This window comes from Vigna unguiculata, chromosome 1, assembly GCF_004118075.2.
Source record: "Vigna unguiculata cultivar IT97K-499-35 chromosome 1, ASM411807v1, whole genome shotgun sequence".
Lineage (NCBI taxonomy): Eukaryota > Viridiplantae > Streptophyta > Magnoliopsida > Fabales > Fabaceae > Vigna > Vigna unguiculata.
This window is the reverse complement of record NC_040279.1, coordinates 5,084,115-5,107,534: the sequence shown is the minus strand read 5'-3', so window position 1 is coordinate 5,107,534 and position 23,420 is coordinate 5,084,115. Positions and strand designations below refer to the sequence as shown.

The window sequence follows — 23,420 nt, the reverse complement described above, 5'->3', positions numbered from 1 at the left end:
ATAAAATAATTATAATTTATAATAATGATAATAATAATAACAATTATATTTATAATAATAATAATTATTATTATTATAGATAATAATAAAAATTAATATGTGGGTTAAAAATATAATATTTTCAGAATGCCAATTTTTAAAATTAAATATGATGGTAATAATAATAATAATATTTATAATAATAATACCTATAATAATATTATTTATAATTAATATTATAGTTAAAGTAATAAATAAATAAAAATTAAAAATAAATTGAATTTTTTATGATTTGAATCCGAATACTTTTGTATCAAAAGTTTAAAATAACGAAAAAACTAATTATTCGCATATTTAGAATCGCATAGCTAACTATGGGCTATAATTTAATTTGATCCGCATGGTTCGCGTTTTTTGCATGTCTATTTGCCTATGTATTTCTATCGAGCCATGCGCTCTTCCGAACAACACTTTGTTTCTTTTAAAACCTCAGTTTGAGATTCATTGAACATTGCACAAACTCAACACTCGGCTAAGAGCACAGAGCAGAAGAACATAACCCATGGAAGAGGAAGAGGAAGAGGAAGAGGAAAAAGTGAAAGTGGAAGATGAAATGGAAAAATTAGTGTGTGTTACCGGAGCTTCCGGTAACATTGGTTCCTGGATCGTCAAGCTTCTTCTACAACGCCGTTACAATAACGTGAGGGCCACCGTTCGCGACACAAGTACGTGTTTTTTTTTTGTGTTCTATAACTTTTGTTTTCGTCGGTGATTATTAGTGGTGATGGTGATGCATTACCATTTGGAAGATTAAAGATTGGATAATTTGCGATGTGCAGATGATCCCAAAAAGGTAAAGCACTTGCTCAGATGTGATGCCACGAAGGAGAGATTGAAACTCTTCAAAGCCGATCTTCTAGAAGAAGGTTCCTTTGACTCTGCCGTTGAAGGTTGTACCATTGTGTTCCACACTGCTTCTCACTTTTTCGAAGATGCCAAGGATCCACAGGTTTGTTTCGATTGCAATTCGATTTGTTCACTTGTTTCATCTGTGGCCGTATAATAATTTGTTTTCGCTTTTATGTATTTCAGACTGAGTTGTTGGATCCAGCTGTGAAGGGGACTCTGAATGTTCTGAAATCGTGCGCGAAATCGCCGACGCTGAAGCGAGTGATTCTAACTTCTTGTATTGCTGCAGTTGCGTTCAACGAGAGGCCTAAAAACCCTAATGTAGTGGTTGACGAGACTTGGTATTCTGACCCAGAATACTGTAAGAGAAATGGGGTATGTTCTGTTTCATCTCATAAACTTTCATTACATCTTAATCCTTACTACTATACTATATTATATCACCTTGTTCTTCACATTTCTTGCTATTTCTTATTTGTGTTTTAGTTATGGTATAACCTCTCAAAGACTTTGGTCGAAGATGCTGCCTGGAAATTTGCGAAAGAAAACAATATTGACTTGGTTATAATGAACCCAGGATTGGTTATCGGACCTCTCTTGCCACCAGTACTTAATACTAGTTCTGCTGCAATTTTGAATTTAATTAATGGTAATTACTATTTACTTTTTGATCCAACTCAAGCTATGTTATGGAAGTAATAAAAGAATAATTAAGGAAATAAATTAAAATGGAATATGAAAGGGAGGGATAATAGTTATGTTACGATATTTTGCTGAACTAATAATTCTTTTATAATTGAAGAAACTGTTCCATGTCCTTTGATACAGGTTCGCAAACATTTAAAAATGAAACTTTGGGATTTGTGGACGTGAGAGATGTTGCATCTGCTCATCTTTTTGTAATGGGGTATCCTGCGGGGCATCCTTCGTACAGTGGAAGATATTTACTAGTTCAGAGGGTGGCACACTACTCAGATATTGTGAAGATTTTACGTGGTTTATACCCAACATTGAAACTTCCGGAGAAGTGAGTATAATTATTTTCAGTTTCAAGATTGCATACAATTCGTGTAAAACCTGAACATCCATTATAATTTACTAAAATCAAAAAAAAGTTACTATACAACTGGTGTGGGATAGTATATCCTTTCTTAGCATGGGATTATATATGATGATCTTAAGTCTAACTTAATCGTATAAAATCAGCTTCTAATTAAGTGAGGTTTGTATTCTAATTATATATTATGAAATTATCTTATATCTAATCAAGACGAGACTTTCAATACAATTCCTCAAGTTGAGGTATATACATCTCATGTGTGAGACTAAAAATGAGTGGTCCAATAACGATCCGATTATGTGTGGAACAATATGTCCAAAAATTCTGGTTAGGATAGACTGTGACCTCAGTACGATATTATGATTTTATACGTAAATAATTGAAGCTTGTCTTGGGTTTCATCTTTCTAATATCGTTTCGCTCTGTCAATATTACCAGGTGCATAGATGATAGGCCATATGATCCAATCTTCCAGGTTTCGAAGGAAAAATCAAAGCGAATTTTGTATTTCCATTTTTCTTTCGAAAGAATTCTCAAGGATACTGTAGAGAGCTTGAAGGAAAAGAAGTTTATCAAATTTTAAGTTGTTTCCCTTCAAGAAGCGTAGAAACCTTCTTTAGTTGTTCACTTGGCTTCTTATGCTCATGCATGAATATTATATCAGAACTGATATTTGTCATTCGTACTCTAATTTCTTATTTTAATATCTAAATTTATCTCAAATACCACACAGAAAGTGTCTTTGACGGGAAGAAAATATACATGGTTTGTGTTTTAGGCCTTGGCTAAGAGTAGAATAAACAAAATGATAGTATTGGGTGAATGGTAGTAAATAATTAGCACTTGACAGACATATATTTCATACCAATGGGTTCTCTGAGCCGTTTGGGTTACTGGATGTGTAGCTTTTGTGAGAGGATATGATGAATTGGTGGAGCAATTATCCTAGAAAGGGATGTCGACTTTTCCCATTTTAAGAAAAAAATTAGAATGATTAAAGCAAGATTCAAATATTTGGAACACGGTGGAGTTTGTAGATTTAAATCATTTAAAGCAAAACATTACTAAAAATCGGAGAATTAAATTAATTGGACGAGGAAGATGGGGTTTTTTAACCGGGCGGAATTTATATATAACAAAGATTTGAAAAGAAGATATCGAGGCAAAATTCTTTTGTTTCCACGGTCTCTTTTATGTTTCTTGTGAACCTTAGTTTTCTAATTCCTTCATCACATATTAATGTTTTCATGCTGATTATCTATGCTATAATATTACTTTATGATTTTGCATAAGTACTTCAATTTCAATATCACATACATTGATTATCATGCAACGTACTGTTGATTTTACTTGAAAGCAAATTATATTGTTTGATATAACTAGTATTCTTAACGAGATGAAAACAATTGTTCTTTCACATTAGAGAATGTCGTGAGAAAAATAGATAAAATATGAAAGAGAGAAAATAAAAGAAATTCTTTAACATAAATTAAAATATATAAAAAAGGAAGGAGAATGTGAATAGTAATTGATGATGGGTGAATTGTAAAAGTAAAATTTTACTGATGTGTTAAGAAACTTAAACCTTTATTCTTTTTTGGTTGGAAGCATTGTCGTCTCAAGATTTTCGTTTTGAAAATCAAATTTGAACGAACTTTTTTCCACTCGGTGAAACTCCGGTTCTTTGTTTTAGGTAACCGTTGTAACATGCATTGCAACAGGTTTTCTACTTCTGTGGTTTCCTGCACCTACTGTTCCCCTCTAACATGCTCCTGTAGCGCTGGGTCCACATTGTTCTATGGATTTTCTGATCAATTGTTGATCTTAGATATGTGGAGAAATTAAAATAATATATTTAAATAAAGTATAATTTTAATATTTAAATTTCATGTAATATTATTAGAGTTTATTTAAAATTATACGTGGATGAAATTATGTCTTTGTACTATTTTTTTAAATAAATTATATGAAAAAAGTAGTATTTTCTTTAACTTTAATTATATTATAAAAAATTAATTAATAATTTGATTCTATATTTAGATTTATGATTTACATTGAGCACTACATATTTTTTATAATATTCATTAAATAAAATTAATTTAACCCTTTTATTAAATTGATGTTGTTTGGAAGTGAGGTGGTGAGAGTTGGAGGTGTGGTGAAGGAAGGTGGAGAAAGATTAAGGAAGAAAACAAAACACAGAGAAATTTCATAGTAGAGGATAACTTAATTTTTGATTATAATATCAATTTAATGTGAAAGAGACCAAATTGATTACTTAACAAATACCGAGACTCAATTGTATTAAAAATATATAAAATATATATCTAAAAGTAAATATCAGATTACTAATTATGTAAAAAATTAATCTAGTAATGGAATTAGTACCAAATCGCTCCACTCCATGTAAAGTCAACGATGTTCATAAGATGTCTTTCATATGTTGTTCTAAATTCATTTTACTACAAGAAAAACTTTAAATAATGACTAAATTTAGTGACAAAAAATAATTAGTCATTATATGTTAAAACTCCGACAAACGTACCAGGTCATGCAAGTAGCAACCGATGAGACTAGAATATCATTTTCTAAGAGACTCGTGTAATACTAATCAATAGTACAATTAATAACTAATTTAAACTAAAGAATGAATATATAATTTTGAGTTTCATGTAAGAAAGAAAATTTGTGCAGAAATGATTAAAGATGAACTTTGGAAGTTAAAGGCACTTAGCGAATGGAAGATATTAGAAATGATATGAATTGATATTGTCGAGCTTAGAACTCACTTACTTCGTTCTCATGCATATACAATTTTACATTCTCTACATCAATATGGTAATGTCAACCCACAAATCTACTCAAACCCTAATTCCTTAGTGGAATGAGCCTAAATTTCCTTATTAAGAGTCAATCCCTTGAACTCTTAATAAGCAAACCCACTTTATGCACTAGACTTATTATAAAAGGCTTACACAATTACATATAAAAAAAAATCCAATATTTGCTTGAAGTTCCTTGTAATTATCAATCAAAATCTTGTAACACAAATCCTCTTGTTTTGCCAACAAGAAATTTGGCTAGCCTCCTTTAGTGGGATCTCTTCTCCTAGTCGGATCTTATTTGTCCACAATATTCAAATTCGACACAACATTTAGATAAATGTATTCATTATATAATGACTGAAATAAATAATTTATATTTTAGAAAAATAAAGTAATGAAGAAACTAAAATTTAAATATTTTATTTTGTCACTAATACAATTTTGACTTTTTAAAACGCCTTAAAAGGGACAACATTGTCATGTGTAAGTATGCAATTCAACTTAAGTTTTGAAAAATATGATACATGTCTATTTCAGATTGCCAAATCGTCGTTCTTTAAATGTCACTTACACTAATCTAAGAAAAGAGACCAAATTGACTCTATTTGAAAAATATAGAAAAATATAATAAAAAATTTAAATATAGGAACCAAATTTAAATTTAAGTTTGTTAAAAGATGAGTAGAATTTTACTTTTACAATTCATCCATCATGAATTACTATTCACATTCTCCTTCCATTTTTATATATTTTAATTTATGTTAAAGAATTTCTTTTATTTTCTCTCTTTCATATTTTATCTATTTTTCTCACGACATTCTCTAATGTGAAAGAACAATTGTTTTCATCTCGTTAAGAATACTAGTTATATCAAACAATATAATTTGCTTTCAAGTAAAATCAACAGTACGTTGCATGATAATCAATGTATGTGATATTGAAATTGAAGTACTTATGCAAAATCATAAAGTAATATTATAGCATAGATAATCAGCATGAAAACATTAATATGTGATGAAGGAATTAGAAAACTAAGGTTCACAAGAAACATCAAAGAGACCGATTTAATATGCATGATAATCTAATTCTCCGATTTTTAATAATGTTTTGCTTTAAATGATTTAAATATACAAACTCCACCTTGTTCCAAATATTTGAATCTTGCTTTAATCATTCCAATTTTTTCTTTAAAATGGAAAAAGTCGACATCCCTTTCTAGGATAATTGCTCCACCAATTCTTTACTAATTCATCATATCCTCTCACACACATCCAGTAGCCCAAACGGCTTAGAGAACCCATTGATATGAAATATATGTCTGTCAAGTGCTAATTATTTACTACCATTCACCCAATACTATCATTTTGTTTATTCTACTCTTAGCCAAACTATTTATAGGCCTAAACCACAAACCATGTATATTTTCTTCCCGTCAAAGACACTTTCTGTGTGGTATTTGAGATAAATTTAGATATTAAAATAAGAAATTAGAGTACGAATGGCAAATAACAGTTCTGATATATAATATTCATGCATGAGCATAAGAAGCCAAGTGAACAACTAAAGAAGGTTTCTACGCTTCTTGAAGGGAAACAACTTAAAATTTGATAAACTTCTTTTCCTTCGAGCTCTCTACAGTATCCTTGAGACTTCTTTCGAAAGAAAAAGGGTAAGACAACATTCGCTTTGATTTTTCCTTCGAAACCTGGAAGATTGGATCATATGGCCTATCATCTATACACCTGGTAATATTGTTGACAGAGCAAAACGATATTAGAAAGATCAAACCCAAGACAAGCTTCAACTATTTACTTATAAAACATAATATCAAAGTGAGGTTAGACTCTATCCTAACCAGATTTTTTGAACATATTGTTCCACACACAATCGGATCGTTATTGGACCACTCATTTATAGTCTCACACATGAGATGTATATACCTCAATTTGAGAAATTATATTGGAAGTCTTACATCGACTAGATATAAAATCATTGTTAGGAATTTTAGGTCATGCATATATATGACACATAATTAAATGTGTTAGGGCCATTATTTATTAAGCCAAATAATAAAGTGATGAAATACTAAAAGTATTAACATTTTAAAATGGTTGTGGTCCCCTTCTGAAAGCATATACAGATATAATGTACTTACTTTTCAATTATCTATTCCTTTCTTTCTATCGTCATCAAGAGAGAAAACCAAAGGTAGAAGAAATACGGGTACGGGAGGAAGAGGAAGATCAGTAAAGCAAGGAACATCATAATAATGGCTAATTCAGGTACATGATTTGAAATTAGTATGTGACCCCAAACCTTTTTTTTTTTTAATTCCTGCGCGAACCATGATATCTTCTTCCTGTGCGACGGTGGTTCGTTTTTCTCTTTCACGGTGAACCTGTTTTCCTTCTTTGCGTGGGCTCGAGATGATGTGGTGCGGTGGTCTGTTTTTCATCGACGTTTTTCGTCTCCGGCAGCGTCATCGTCACAGCGGAGCGCAATCTCTGTTGCGGTGGTTCGCGTCGAGGGTGGGATTACATCGCGGTGGAGGTGGCTCGCAGCGGCGCCGATCTGATTCGCAGTGGTGGTTTTTCACTGTAACGACGATAGGGGTTTTGCATCAGCGCCAGTGGTGGTGGTTCTTCGATGGCGGCTCAGGTGCGCGACGTAGAGCTCGCATCTCGGACAGTTTTTCGAATCGTAGTGGCTGGTGCTTCCTTGTCGCAGGTGGCTGCATGGTGGGTCTGCTCGCGTCTGTGATGGTGGAATGCGGTCCTGGTTTTTTGGCCGTGGTGAAGCTGCAGAGGATGTGCGCTACTCACGGTGGGGTTTCGCATCAGGTGCAGTGATGGTTCGCAGAGGTGGATATGCAAACTGCGACATGAGTCACGATGGTGCGTTCGTAAAGGAGATAGATAAAACCCTAATTGAATTAAATTAAATTAATTCATTTGAATTTTGGGTTTAAGATATTTGAACATAAGTATTTATTGAAATATAAATAAATATATTTGGTTTTGGAATAAATAAATAATTAAATTCTAGTTTTGTTTAATTTTAAATGAGTTAATTGAATCAAGAAGTCATCAAAGTGACTTCTCTTGAGTAGATAGTTCATACGGGTATTGATTGATCCGAAGGAAGATTAATATTTGGCTGGATTGTATACACACTTGTGATGATAAACATGTGATAATTATAAGAATTTGCTTTGTCGATGATAAATTAATCCAAAGATTGGTTTGTTGTTGGACGTGCTTTATTATCAATGTTTGATCATTACAACAAGATACCACTAGCAGTTGATATTACTGTCCAAAGACTTGATATTAATGGTGCATTGGGTGTCTTGGAATGTGTTAAACCATTATTTGAATATATTTATAATGATTTATTTTATTATGTGAGCTTAATAAGTTAATTCCTCTTTTTTTATATACAGCTACAATTGCTTCTGTATTTGTCAATGTGAATTATGTTCCGATCCTCAATGGAACAAATTTTAAGGACTGGAAGGAGAACATTGAAATTATTCTTGGCTGCATGGATCTAGATCTTGCGTTAAGGACTGAGCAACCCCTTACTCTTACGGCGTATAGAACAAAGGAGGGATTATGAGAAGTGGGATTGCTCAAACCACATGAGCATAATGATCATTAAGCGTGGCATCCCGGAGGTGTTTAGGGGCACTATTTCTGAAGACATAACAACTGCCAAAGAATTCCTTGCTGAGATTGAGAAGCGCTTTGCAAAAAGCGATAAGGCGGAGGCAAGCACTCTTCTTCAAAACTTGATCTCCATGAAATATTAAGGCAAAAGAAATATCAGGGAATACATTATGAGCATGTCTAATATTGTTTTCAAACTCAAGGCACTAAAGCTTGAACTCTGAGAAGACTTACTCATTCATTTGGTGTTGATTTCTCTTCCTGCACAGTTTAATCAGTTTAAAATATCTTATAATTGTCAAAAGGATAAATGGTCTCTTAATGAACTTATTTCATACTGTGTGCAAGAAGAGGAAAGACTAAAGCAAGACAAGACAAAAGGTGATGATTTTGCAAGCACCTCAAAGGCTAAGGGTAAAAGGAAGAGATCGGAGGATCCCAAGAAGGAAGCTGCTAAGGGTCCAGAACAAAAGAAACAATCTCAGGAAAGCAAATGTTTCTTTTGCAATAAGACTGGACACGTAAAAAAGAAATGTGCCAAATATCATGTTTGGCGTGCAAAGGAAGGTATGTTTCTTACTTTGGTCTGTTCTGAAGTCAATTTAGCGTCAGTACCTAGTAACACTTGGTGGTTAGACTTAGGTGCAACTACTAACATCAGTGTTTCTATGAAGGGTTACCTAAACTACCGGAAGCCAACTGATTATGAAAGATGGATATACGTTGGAGATGCACTAGTGCAAAATTGCATTTTTACCTCGCTTTATAGGTCTCGGTTGGTAAGGAACCGAAGCATATAACGGCGCGGTGACATTTTTGCAATTTCAAGCAACTTTTATGCCTCGGTTCAAGAAAAGCCCGAAACCAAAAGGGGTTATAGGCTTCGGTTCAAAAAAAACCGGTGCCAAAAGGTCCTTATATGCTTCGGTTGAATAGACCCGAAGCCAAAAAGGTGACTAGAAATTTCAAAAATGCCACTAGCGGTTACGTCTTTGGCCTCGGGTGGCACTGAACCGGGACCAAATAGGGCTATATGCCTCGGTTATTAATTGAACCGAGGCCATATACTTTAATTAGGGCATCTCCTTTACTTCTTCCTCGCGCGCCGCTGCTCCATCTCTCTCTGCGACAACACTCTCCTCACTCTTCCCCTCTGCGCACACTCTCCTCACTGTTCCACCACCACCCCACACTCACTGTTCCCCTCTGCGCACACTCTCCTCACTCTCCTCACGGAAGAACTGGTTTACGAAGAGGAGAACAACGCAACGCAGAGTCTCCGTCACCCTCGGAACCGCCGCCGCTACAGTCTTCACGGTGGACAACGCAACGCAAACCCTAATCCCTCTCACGGCTGCGCGGCCCTGCTCGCCTGGGACTACGTCAACGATTGACGCCGGCACGCATTCGCTGCCACCACGCCAGCCACCGACACTGGGTCCGCGAGCACCAAGGAAACCAGCCCTCCGGCCGCCACGACAACGACCACTCCTGTCCGAGACTCCGACTCTCTGTTTCTCTATTTCTGATTTGTTCTTGGGTGTGAACGTTTGGGGAAGATGAAATGTGAGAGCTTTGTGCTGGGACGGGGTTCTGATTCGGTGTGATGTTGTATTGCAGGGAAGCGGAGGAGGAGGCGGAGGAGGAGGAAGAAGAGAAGGAGAATGAGGCGGATGACGGTGGTGACGCGGAGGTCCGTTAAACCTATCATCAAGAACGTGCAGAGGGACATGTCTCGTGAAAATTTTAATTAAAAAAAATATTTTTACCTATGGCTCCGGTTCAGTTAGAACCGAGGCATAAAAGAGACTTTATGGTTTCGGGTAACAACCGAGGCCAAAAGAGGTACCTTTTGGCCTCACCCCAATATGCCTCGGTTCCAGACCCGAGGCAAAATGAAGAAAATGACCGGGGCAAAAAGCCCTTATTGCACTGGTGATGGCAAATCGGTGGAGGTGGAGACTATTGGGCATTTTAGATTATTGTTATGTACTGATTTTTATTTGGATTTGAAAGACACTTTTGTTGTGCCATCATTTAGACGAAATTTAATTTCAGTTTCTTATTTGGACAAATCAGGTTATTCTTGTTCATTTGGAAATAATGAATTCAATTTGTCTTTTAATTCAAATATTGTTGGAACTGGTTCACTTTTGGCTTATGATAATCTATATTTGCTTGATACTGTGACCACCTATAATGAAACCCTCAATACAGAATCTCGTGGTACTAAATGTAAAATTGACAATACTCACTCGGGAGCATTATGACACAAGCGCTTAGGTCACATCTCTAAAAATAAATTTAAACGACTTGTGTCAAATGGAATCTTAGAGTCCATTGACTTCACAAACTTTGATGTTTGTTTTTAATGCATTAAGGGCAAACAGACCAAAGCGGAGAGATTAGGTGCATATAGAACTTCAGGCGTCTTAGAGTTGATTCATACGAATATTTGTGGGCCATTTCCTACACCTTCATGGAATGGTCAGCAATACTTTATATCATTCATAGACGATTACTCAAGATATGCATACTTATTTCTTATACATGAAAAATCACAGTTTTTGGATGTGTTCAAATCTTTTAAAGTTGAAGTTGAAAATCAACTCAACAAAAAAATTAAGTCTGTTAGATCTGACCGTGGTGGTGAGTACTATGACAGATATGATGGATCAGGTGAACAGCGTCCAAGACCTTTTGCCAAGTACCTAGAGGAATGTGAAATTGTCCCACAGTACACCATGCCGCTGAGAAACGAAACTAGACTCTTAAGGATATGGTAAGGAGTATGATTTGTCATTCCACCTTACCAGAGTCACTATAGGGGGAGGCACTAAAGACAACATCTTATATTCTAAACAGAGTACCAACTAAAACAGGTACCAAAACACCTTATGAGCTTTGGATTGGGCGAAAGCCTAGTCTAAAGCAATTCCATGTGTGGGGTTGTCCAGCTGAGGCAAGGCCTTATAAGCCAAATGAAAAGAAATTGGACTCTCGAACAGTAAGTAGTTACTTTATTGGTTATTCTGAAAGATCCAAGGGATATAAATTTTATGATCTCACATTAAAGACAATTTTTGAGATAGGGACTGCTGCATTTTTTGAGGATATTGAGTTTGGGGGAAGAATAAGATTAGGAAATTTGTCTTGGAGGAAGAATCGGTAAAAATTCCAGAACTGATTCAAATAGTTACTTTTGATGAAGTAAGTTCGGAACCTCCACAAAACATTGCCGATGAACCCCATACTCAAGATGATTTGGGTATTCGTGAAGAACAAACTCAAGATCCTCAACAACCTATGCTTCATGAGCCAACACCTTTGCGGAGATCCATGAGAGAAAGGAGAAGTGCCATTTCAGATGATTATGTTGTATTTCTCCAAGAAAATGAAGATCCTAACAATGGTGTGATGGAAGATGATCCAATCATCGTCCGTCAAGCCATACATGATCCTAATTCAGAAAAATAGATTGAAGCAATGAGTGAAGAGTATAAATCCATGCAAGACAATAAGGTTTGGGAACTTGTTCCATTACTAGAGGGTGTGAAACCCATTGGTTGTAAATGGTTATTTAAGACCAAACGGGATTTTAGAGGTAATGTGGAGAGGTATAAAGCTCGTCTTGTAGCTAAGGGATTTACTCAAAAAGAAGGGATTGACTTTAAAGAGACTTTTTCTCTAGTTTCATCAAAAGACTCTTTTAGAACAATTATGGATCTTGTTGCACATTATGATTTGGAGCTTCATCAAATGGATGTCAAAACGGCGTTTCTCAATGGTGACATTGATGAGACGATCTATATGGTGCAACCAAAAAATTTTGTGTCAAGAGACCTAAAGAATATGGTTTGCAAATTGAAAAAAATTCATTTATGGACTAAAACAAACATCCCGTCAATGGTACCATAAATTTCATCAAGTAATTCTGTCATTTGGCTTCGAGATGAATCTTGTTGATGATTGTGTGTATCACAAGTTTAAGGGGAGCAAATATATTTTCCTGATCTTGTATGTTGATGACATTCTGCTTGCCACTAATGATATATACATATTGCACGAAACCAAGAAATTTCTGTCAAAGAATTTTGAAATGAAAGTTGTTGATGACGCCTCCTTTGTATTATTAGGAATTCAGATACACCGAGATCGATCTCGGAGTATTTTAGGATTATCACAAAGGAGGTATATCGATAAAATTCTTAAAAGGTTTAGCATGCATGAATGTAAATTCGGGGACACTCCAGTTGCTAAGGGAGACAAGTTCAGTCTCAATCAGTGCCCAAAGGGGAATTTGGAAATTGAGGAAATGTAGAAGATTTCTTATGCATCAGCGGTAGGGAGTTTGATGTATGTCCAAGTATGTACGCGTCCAGACATAGCATACATAGTTGGGGTTCTAGGCATATACTTAAGCAATCCAGGAATGGACCATTAGAAAGCAGCAAAGAGCGCCATGAGATATTTAAAGAGAACAAAAGGTTATATGCTCACATACAGGAGGTTAGACCAGTTGGAGATCACTGGTTTTTTGACTCAGATTTTGCAGGATGTCAAGATAGCTTGAAATCTACTTCATGTTACATTTTTATGTTGGCAGGTGGTGCAGTTTCTTGGCGCAATGTCAAGCAAACCCTTACAGCTTCATCCACCATGGCAGCAGAATTTGTAGCATGCTTTGAGACATCTAATCACGGAATATGGCTGAGAAATTGTCACAGGGCTGAAAATTGTGGAAGGCATTGAAAGACCACTTAAGTTATATTGTGACAACAAATCAGCTGTATTGTATTCCAACAACAATAGGAGTTCGACTAAGTCAAAGCACATCGACATTAAGTTCCTAGTTGTTAAGGAAAGAGTACATAGTGGGCAAATTTCCATAGAACATTTAGGGACAACCTCCATGATTGTAGATCCTCTAACCAAAGGACTTCCACCCAAGGTCTTTCATGAGCATGTTGCTCACATGAGTGTTTTACAATTTGAGGAATCTGAGGTTTAGTGGGAGATAGACATTTTCATATGTTTTGTGTTCTATGTTTAATTTCTTGTATGCATACATTGAACTTTCAAACATATTTGATTATCTATAAATATGTGGTTTTAATTATTTCACTTTGTACATTAAGATTATTATATCAATCTCATTAAGTTAAAGTTTGGGCCAGTTGAAAATAGATGTGTGTGTACAAATCACCTTCACATAATTTTTCATGCTACACATTTCATGATGAATCCATGTCATTTGGTTGTGTCAGAATTAGTGATCATTGTTGGTTTTAGTTGCGATTGATGCAATAAAAAAACTGGACGGGACTTTTGGAGTATGCTCAAGTAATATAATGACAATTTTGAGCTCATAAAGTCTAACACATTTATAAGATTGTAAGGACATATGTATTTGTGACCAGTGGGAGATTGTTAGCAATTTTGGGTCATGCATATATATGATACATAATTAAATGTGTTAGAGCCATTATTTATTAAGCCAAATAATAAAGTGATCTGACTAAATTAAAGTTTTGGCTAAAGGCATATGTCATGAAAATAAATATTGTGTAGAGACCATAAAGTAATTTCTAATTTGATGAGGGGTCAAATTAGAAATACTAAAACTTAAGTAATTAACAGTTTAAAATGGTTGTGGTCCCCTTCTGAGAGCATATAGAGACATAACGTACTTCTGAAGTTCATGTTCCTTTCTCTCTATCCCCATCAAGAGAGAAAACCAAAGGAAAATAAGGGTGCTCTACAGGAAGAAGATCAATGGATCAGTAGTGCTCTAAAGAAGGGAACATCATTATTATGGCTAATTCAGATATGCTTCTGTTTACAATTTACAGCATGTTAATGAGTGATATAACTTATGATTAATTGTTAGAATTAATATTAGGATCATATTCTGTATATGCTAACAATAATTTTATAATATATAATTGGAATGAAAACCTCACCTTAATTTAAGCTGGTTTTATATAATTAAGGTAGACTTAAAATTTTTTATTCCTGACCATTCATGTATGAAAAACATCATCATATATAATCCCATGCTAAGAAAGGATATACTATCCCACACCAGTTGTATAGTAACTTTTTTTTGATTTTAGTAAATTATAATGGATGTTCAGGTTTTACACGAATTGTATGCAATCTTGAAACTGAAAATAATTATACTCACTTCTCCGGAAGTTTCAATGTTGGGTATAAACCACGTAAAATCTTCACAATATCTGAGTAGTGTGCCACCCTCTGAACTAGTAAATATCTTCCACTGTACGAAGGATGCCCCGCAGGATACCCCATTACAAAAAGATGAGCAGATGCAACATCTCTCACGTCCACAAATCCCAAAGTTTCATTTTTAAATGTTTGCGAACCTGTATCAAAGGACATGGAACAGTTTCTTCAATTATAAAAGAATTATTAGTTCAGCAAAATATCGTAACATAACTATTATCCCTCCCTTTCATATTCCATTTTAATTTATTTCCTTAATTATTCTTTTATTACTTCCATAACATAGCTTGAGTTGGATCAAAAAGTAAATAGTAATTACCATTAATTAAATTCAAAATTGCAGCAGAACTAGTATTAAGTACTGGTGGCAAGAGAGGTCCGATAACCAATCCTGGGTTCATTATAACCAAGTCAATATTGTTTTCTTTCGCAAATTTCCAGGCAGCATCTTCGACCAAAGTCTTTGAGAGGTTATACCATAACTAAAACACAAATAAGAAATAGCAAGAAATGTGAAGAACAAGGTGATATAATATAGTATAGTAGTAAGGATTAAGATGTAATGAAAGTTTATGAGATGAAACAGAACATACCCCATTTCTCTTACAGTATTCTGGGTCAGAATACCAAGTCTCGTCAACCACTACATTAGGGTTTTTAGGCCTCTCGTTGAACGCAACTGCAGCAATACAAGAAGTTAGAATCACTCGCTTCAGCGTCGGCGATTTCGCGCACGATTTCAGAACATTCAGAGTCCCCTTCACAGCTGGATCCAACAACTCAGTCTGAAATACATAAAAGCGAAAACAAATTATTATACGGCCACAGATGAAACAAGTGAACAAATCGAATTGCAATCGAAACAAACCTGTGGATCCTTGGCATCTTCGAAAAAGTGAGAAGCAGTGTGGAACACAATGGTACAACCTTCAACGGCAGAGTCAAAGGAACCTTCTTCTAGAAGATCGGCTTTGAAGAGTTTCAATCTCTCCTTCGTGGCATCACATCTGAGCAAGTGCTTTACCTTTTTGGGATCATCTGCACATCGCAAATTATCCAATCTTTAATCTTCCAAATGGTAATGCATCACCATCACCACTAATAATCACCGACGAAAACAAAAGTTATAGAACACAAAAAAAAAACACGTACTTGTGTCGCGAACGGTGGCCCTCACGTTATTGTAACGGCGTTGTAGAAGAAGCTTGACGATCCAGGAACCAATGTTACCGGAAGCTCCGGTAACACACACTAATTTTTCCATTTCATCTTCCACTTTCACTTTTTCCTCTTCCTCTTCCTCTTCCTCTTCCATGGGTTATGTTCTTCTGCTCTGTGCTCTTAGCCGAGTGTTGAGTTTGTGCAATGTTCAATGAATCTCAAACTGAGGTTTTAAAAGAAACAAAGTGTTGTTCGGAAGAGCGCATGGCTCGATAGAAATACATAGGCAAATAGACATGCAAAAAACGCGAACCATGCGGATCAAATTAAATTATAGCCCATAGTTAGCTATGCGATTCTAAATATGCGAATAATTAGTTTTTTCGTTATTTTAAACTTTTGATACAAAAGTATTCGGATTCAAATCATAAAAAATTCAATTTATTTTTAATTTTTATTTATTTATTACTTTAACTATAATATTAATTATAAATAATATTATTATAGGTATTATTATTATAAATATTATTATTATTATTACCATCATATTTAATTTTAAAAATTGGCATTCTGAAAATATTATATTTTTAACCCACATATTAATTTTTATTATTATCTATAATAATAATAATTATTATTATTATAAATATAATTGTTATTATTATTATCATTATTATAAATTATAATTATTTTATTTTAATATTATTATTATCAATTATAATATAGTTATTATTGTTATTATCAATTATATTATAATAATAATTATTATTATCAACTCTAACTATAATTATAATAATAATAATTATTATTATTATTATTAACTATAATTTTTAATATTATTATTATTAATAAGAAATATAACTATCATAATAGTTATTATTTTTTTATTTTCATTATTATGGTTTGATACACATTTAATGTTTAGTTATTATGTATCGATCATGTTTCAATTACTTATCCTTTTTATTTGTTTTATTGTTCATTTATCTTTATATTTGAACAATTATTTTAATTCAAAAAAATAACTACTAAAATTAATAAAATAATAAAATTGAAAATTATTTTTTTATTATAAATAATTATTTAAATTAAAAATATAATAATTGAGAGGACAAAATTGAAAAAACTAAAAAAGACACCAAAGATGTTTATCTCTTTATATATGTAGTTGTATTATTATTATTATTATTATTATTATTATTATTATTATTATTATTATTATTAATATAGTGGTATTATTATTATTATTATTATAGTTACACACATATTTTACTTTTATTTATTACAAGATCATATCTATATTACTCGCACTTTTTGTTTGTTTTTTGTTCATTTTATCTCTATGTCTGTGTAATTATTTGAATTAAAAAATAGTTACTAAAATAAGTAAAAGGATAAAATTAAAAAATAATTATTTATTATGAAGAATTATTGAAATTTAACAAATAGTAATTAAGAGGATAAAATTGTAAAAATAAAAGATGACACAAAAAATGAGTATCTCGTAGTTGTTGTTGTATTATTATTATTATTATTATTGTTATTATTACTACGGGATATTATTATTATTATTATTATAGTGAGACACACATCTTAATTTTATTTACTACTTGATTATATTTGTCTTTTTTATTTGTTTTGTTGTTAATGTATATATTTATATATAATTATAGATTATTATCTTTAAAATTAACCTTAGTATTAGCATTGACATTAATATTTATAACTTAAACATTATTATTATTATCATTAGTTTGTTATTATTGGTATAATTATTATTATTATTTTTATTATTATTATTCATAGTGGTGTTATTATTAGAAGTGTTTTTTCTTATTATAAAAAATGTTATTATACTAAATACTTTGGTAAATAGCTTTTTAATCTTTTAAAAAATTTACAATTTATAATTTATACTAATATTAGTATTACTATTTTTAGTGATTAAATAAATATAATAACAATTATATTATTATTTTAAAAATATTTGAAATAAAAAAAATTGTGCGTATATGCATCGTCATAGACTATTATAATTAATTCGTAAAATCAATTAATTGCACCACATTTTAATATTAATTTTATTTATTATATTTAAAACCTAATTTACTATTTATTACTTTAATAATAACATTTACAACCATATAACTTAATTTCTATGATATTTATTATTTTATTTTTATATTATTACTATTGTTATCAATTATAACTATTATTATTATTATTATTATTATTATTAAATCTAACTATAACTATAGTTATTATTATTTTTAATTATAATTATTATTATTAACTATAATTATTATGGTCGTTATTATTATCAACTAGAAATATTATTATCATTATTATTAACTATAATTATTTTTATTATTATATTACTATTATTATTATTATTATTATTATTATTATTAAGAACTATAATTATTATAATAGTTACTAGTGTAAACATAGGCGTGATAGGCGCTATCATGCGTGTGTGTATGCATTTTTTTTAAATATGCGTAATATTTTATTAGTAAGTAATGATATTGTAATGTTATTAAGTTAATATATAAATAAAATTATATTTATTAAAAATAAAGTAAAATATATCAGAACAGATGAGAGAATAACAATTGACAAAATAAAGATAAAAAAGAAGAAGCATAAATAAACGGTTTTATAAAAAAAAAAGCTTGTAAATGTAATATTTAATTTTCAAAAAATTAATAATAAATATATTTGAAGGGTAAAATTGGTATTTTTAAATGTGGGCACAAAAAAAAGAATCATCTTTATATATTGTTATAAATTATTATTATTATTATTATTATTATTATTGTTATTGTTGTTGTTGTTGTTTTTATTATTATGATTAAATACACATTTTACTTTTACTTACTACGTAGGGATCATGATTATATATATTTGAACAATTATTTCAATTCAAAAAATAGTTACTAAAATTAGTAAAATAATAAACTGAAAAATATTTTTTTATCATAAATAATTACTTAAATTTAAAATATAATAATTAAGAGAATAAAATCGAAAAAAAAGACACCAAATATATTTATCTCTTTATGTATATAGTTGCATTAATATTTATTATTATTATTATTATTACTATTATCATTTTTATCACTACGAGATATTATTATAGTGGTATTATTATTATTATTATTATTATAGCAAGGAGGGGAGCTTTGGAAAACAAGGAAAAATTCATTGGAATTGTTTGAAGCTAAAACACCAGGTAAGGGGAGCTGCACCTAATTGATTAATGTGTGAATAATTCATGTTTTGGTTGTATGTTGAATGCATGAGAGTCTTTTTCTTTAATTTTTGATGTCAAAATCATGAGATTCACATATAACTGTGTGTTATCGAGATCACGTGATTAAACTGTACACAAATGAAATCTGAAAGCATAATTGGGGTCTTTATGTGCAATTGGGGGATTGGGTTGAATTAGTGGTGCAACCTAGTTCTTTCCGCATAACCTGATGCGGTGTTAAAAAAAAACATATCTGTGATCTATTTCGTTTTGTATGTTCTTACATTTTCATTGGTGGCACTGCAAGGGTAGAATTAAATAAATAAGTTTTTTTCTTTAATAGGTTCAAGACAATGGTTATTTTGATCGGATTCAAATATTATAAAATTTAATTTATTTTTAATTTTTATTTATTTATTACTTTAACTATAATATTAATTATAAATAATATTATTATAGGTATTATTATTATAAATATTATTATTACTATTATTATTATTATCATATTTAATTTAAAAAATTGGCATTCTGAAAATATTATATTTTTAACCCACATAATAATTTTTATTTTTATCCATAATAATAATTATTATTATTATTATTATTATTATTATTATAAATATAATTGTTATTATTATTATCATTATTATAAATTATAATTATTTTATTTTAATATTATTATTATCATTAGTATTGTAATTATGGAGTTGTATCTCTTGGGTCATTATAACAAAATTGCAAATTAGCAAGGGAAATTAGTGAGGGAATATACTTCTAACTAATTTCTCACTAATTAGTTAGGGATCTACGGCAAAATTATTTTGTAGCTAATTTGTGAGGGAAATTAGCGATGCAATTTATTTCTTACCAATTTCTCGCTATTTAGCGAGGGATCAATGACAAAAAAAAATCGTAGCTAATTTGTAAGGGAAATTAGCGAGGGAATATATTTCTCACTAATTTCTCGCTATTTAGCAATGGATCAACAATAAAAATATATCGTAGCTAATTTGAGACAGAAATAATTTCTCACTAATTTTACACTATTTGGTGAGGGATTAACTACAAAAAGTTATGTAACTAATTTGCGATAAAAATTAGTTCTCACTAATTTCTCGTTATTTAACGAGTGATTAACGACATAAAAATTTTGTAGCTAATTTAAAGCTAATTAACTAATCATCAAGAGAGGTTGGTCATTTTATCGTTGTTCCCTCACAAAATTTCAATTTATTTAGTTATATTTTTTTCACAAATATTTTTATTATTATATAAATTAATAACTTTATTATACTTTTATATGTTAGTTCATTAAAAAAAAGATATTAATTAATTTATATTATTATATATTATTAAAAGAATATCTTTTATTTAAAAAATTTAAAAAATTGTCTATAAAAACACTATACTATTTCCTATTTTTAATAACTTTTTCTAGTTACGTATTAAATGTTACAAAATATAAATTTTACATACTTTAGTAACTTTTTCATTCAAACACTAAAAAAATTATTATTTAGTGAGGTTATAAAAACTTTCCATAAATTAACATTATTAAATATGATTATGTTAGGTTGTCTAAATGTTAAAGTTAGTGGAGGTTTTAATTGTTTTTGGAAGAGGTACATGACCTCCACAAATTATTCTATACTTTTTTTCACATTTTCCCTTCAGGGTTTTACACTATCCGCTCATTCTGTTGTTTCCCCAAATTCCCAAACCCTGCATTCGTTTTCGTTTTAGACTCCCAGTGCTCGTCGTTTCCCGGTGCTCTAAATTGAACTCCTTATCTCGTTTTGGAGTCATCAAATCGACGTTCAGTGCTTGTCATCGCTCGTCGGCGTTCAATGCTCGTCATCGTTGGTCGGCGTTCAGTGCTCGTTATCGCTCATCGGTGTTCAGTGAAATCATCTTCGTCATCGCTCATCGACAGTCCTCGTCGATCAATGCTCGTCTCCTTCAAGGTACGAACTATCTGAGTTGGATTGTCATCATCGTTTTTACAAATTCTCAATGCTCTTCGTTTTCGGATTGTCACTTAATAATTTTGTGCAATGCCACATTTCCTTACATAGGATTACATAGGAAGTTGTTTGCTCTTTTTATTTTGATTGCAAAAGCTTCGATCACTCTTTCGATTGCACCACAACAAAATGTTAGGTTATCAAAGAGCTTTCTTCTCTGATATACTTAAATTTATCACAAAAAAAAAAATTAAGGAGCTTCTGATTTTGCAATTATAGTATGCAAACATTTTGTTTCTGTTGTAAAATTATAAATTAGGTTACCAAGTTAATAACTCAATTTGAAGTTAGAAAAGTCATGAGTCATGATCGGTCACCTTATATTAATTCAAGGCACGTGTTTGGGCTGTTTCTATTGAAAGGAAATATGCATTCTGCCACGATCTGATTGCCCTTGTCTTATTTGGTCTCAATGCTCAAATTTGGTACTACTTAAATGTTTTCCTAAGCCAATCACTTATATTTTTTCATCCTTACAAGGGAACCTCAAGATTCTGACATATTTTTGCAAATAGATTTAGAACTTGGAACGAAAAATTGTACTATTGTTTGGTGTGTGCTTTGCAGTGCATTGGCGAGGCTTATGGAGGTGAGTTTTGAGCAATGAATGCCTTTAAATCCCTTTATGCACATACGCATTGGGTGTATAAAAATGAGTACAAATTTCTCTTATGTTTGTATGTCATTCATTATTAACTTTATTTTCATTTTTAATTGCATTTAGATCTTTACCATATAATCTCCCTTTATCAACCACATTTCTTTGAACCTGAACCCAGGTCAAAATTGTTATTCTAGGACATTTATACTGTTGTTAAGCTTTTTTCTTATGAAATTTACAAGGTTAACTATTAATTATCTATTTTCAACACCCAATTTCGTCCGGGTGATTAAATTTATTTTCAAAAAAAATGAAATAAAATAAATAAATAAAAGAAGGTGAAATAATTTTTCTTCAAAGATTTTCAAACTTTTAGCAAAAAGAAAAAAAAAAGAGTTGAAAGAATAAAGAAAAAGAAGAAGAAGGAAGAGCCCAATTTGTTATTAATTATAACACTTCTTTTCATGAGCCCAACAACTCTCAAATATTTCTTACCCTTTGGTCCTGATAGAGAAATTAGTTATATGAATATAATAATTAGAAGCAATATCTCTTCAAATGGTAATACTCAATATTACTAATTGGGATTGATTTTGTGCTCTAATTTATTAATGGTTAGAATCAATATTTTCGATCTTGATTGATTTTGCGCTCTGATTTATTAATGGTTAGAATCAATATTTTCGATCTTGGTTGATTTTGTGCTCTGATTTGCTATGATTTGATTCCCATAATGTGCTACTATCATGACCAATTCCTTGCTTATATTGTTCATTACAATTAAGGCCGATATTGCATTGATATTACAAGGTGCGAGTATAAATACGCACTTTGACCGAAAAAGAAAAAAAAAATTCTACACTTCTCTAATTCTTTTCCATCACCACTCCCACCTACACACCTCCTTTTTTATCTCTCTTTAAAAAAAACATATTGAAGGAGGTAGAAAAAAAAAACATTCTCTACACTCTCTCTTTCTCTCATTACCACCCACATAGACACCTCTCATCTTTATTGGAAAACCAAACACAAAAATATTAGAAAAGGAAACAAAAAAAAAAAGAAAAGAGAAAAGGTGAGGAGATATTGGAATTTTTTTTAGGTACGTCACTCTCAATTCTTTCATCTTTTGATTTAGTTTTTTTCAATTTTCATTCTTTTTTTAATCATAAAAAATATTTTTTTCCCTTTCTTTATTGTCTACTCGGCCGCTCACGTCCCTTGACATCCAATTTAGAATTTTGTTTTTCCTAAAAATATATAGAGATGATCTAAAAATAAAAAATAGTTTTATTTATTTACTCTTTTATATCTATTTGGTTGCTCACGTCCCAATGACATCCACAACTACTTTAAAATAACTTTAAAAAATATTAAAAAATTATAAATGATTAAAAAATAAAAAATAAAAGATTAGAAAAAAAGAATTTATTTCAAGTGTCTATGCAGTCCCACGCGTCGCGTGATACTTATTTTAAAATAATACTAAAATTTAAATAAATATTAATTTATTGTTATTTTTGGGGAAAATAAATATTTTGGAAAACCACAAAACTTGTGGGGGTGCTAATATCTTCCCCACGCGTAATCGACTCCCGGACCCAAAATATGGTTTTTTCGTAGACCTTGTTTCTTTTTTGGTTTTTTCCTTAGTTTTCCAAAATAAACTATGGTGGCGACTCCAAACTCTC

General features: G+C 31.4%; 2 protein-coding genes across 2 annotated transcripts; one reads left to right on the top strand and one right to left on the bottom strand.

Annotated features, from left to right (window-relative positions):
- Window positions 1-474: 474 nt before the first annotated feature.
- LOC114181242 (tetraketide alpha-pyrone reductase 1-like) lies at window positions 475-2,608 on the top strand. Its single transcript, XM_028067647.1, has 6 exons — window positions 475-704; window positions 819-988; window positions 1,072-1,263; window positions 1,375-1,537; window positions 1,717-1,915; window positions 2,387-2,608. Exons 1-6 carry the CDS (start codon window positions 542-544, stop codon window positions 2,529-2,531), a joined length of 1,032 nt encoding a protein of 343 aa, XP_027923448.1. The 5' UTR covers window positions 475-541; the 3' UTR covers window positions 2,532-2,608.
- A 3,663-nt stretch (window positions 2,609-6,271) lies between these two features.
- Window positions 6,272-16,069, bottom strand: LOC114196166 (tetraketide alpha-pyrone reductase 1-like). Its single transcript, XM_028086722.1, has 6 exons — window positions 15,840-16,069; window positions 15,556-15,725; window positions 15,281-15,472; window positions 15,007-15,169; window positions 14,629-14,827; window positions 6,272-6,515 (listed from the first exon to the last, which is right to left on the bottom strand). Exons 1-6 carry the CDS (start codon window positions 16,000-16,002, stop codon window positions 6,371-6,373), a joined length of 1,032 nt encoding a protein of 343 aa, XP_027942523.1. The 5' UTR covers window positions 16,003-16,069; the 3' UTR covers window positions 6,272-6,370.
- Window positions 16,070-23,420: the final 7,351 nt, after the last annotated feature.

Bases quoted from the DNA above. Each gene is read 5' to 3' on its own strand.
- LOC114181242 (XM_028067647.1), top strand. From the start codon at position 542: ATGGAAGAGGAAGAGGAAGAGGAAGAGGAAAAAGTGAAAGTGGAAGAT. The intron at 989-1,071 runs GTTTGTTTCGAT...TATGTATTTCAG, and splicing joins AAGATGCCAAGGATCCACAG to ACTGAGTTGTTGGATCCAGC. The intron at 1,538-1,716 runs GTAATTACTATT...CCTTTGATACAG, and splicing joins AATTTTGAATTTAATTAATG to GTTCGCAAACATTTAAAAAT.
- LOC114196166 (XM_028086722.1), bottom strand. From the start codon at position 16,002: ATGGAAGAGGAAGAGGAAGAGGAAGAGGAAAAAGTGAAAGTGGAAGAT. The intron at 14,828-15,006 runs GTAATTACTATT...CCTTTGATACAG, and splicing joins AATTTTGAATTTAATTAATG to GTTCGCAAACATTTAAAAAT. The intron at 6,516-14,628 runs GTGAGTATAATT...CAATATTACCAG, and splicing joins ACATTGAAACTTCCGGAGAA to GTGTATAGATGATAGGCCAT.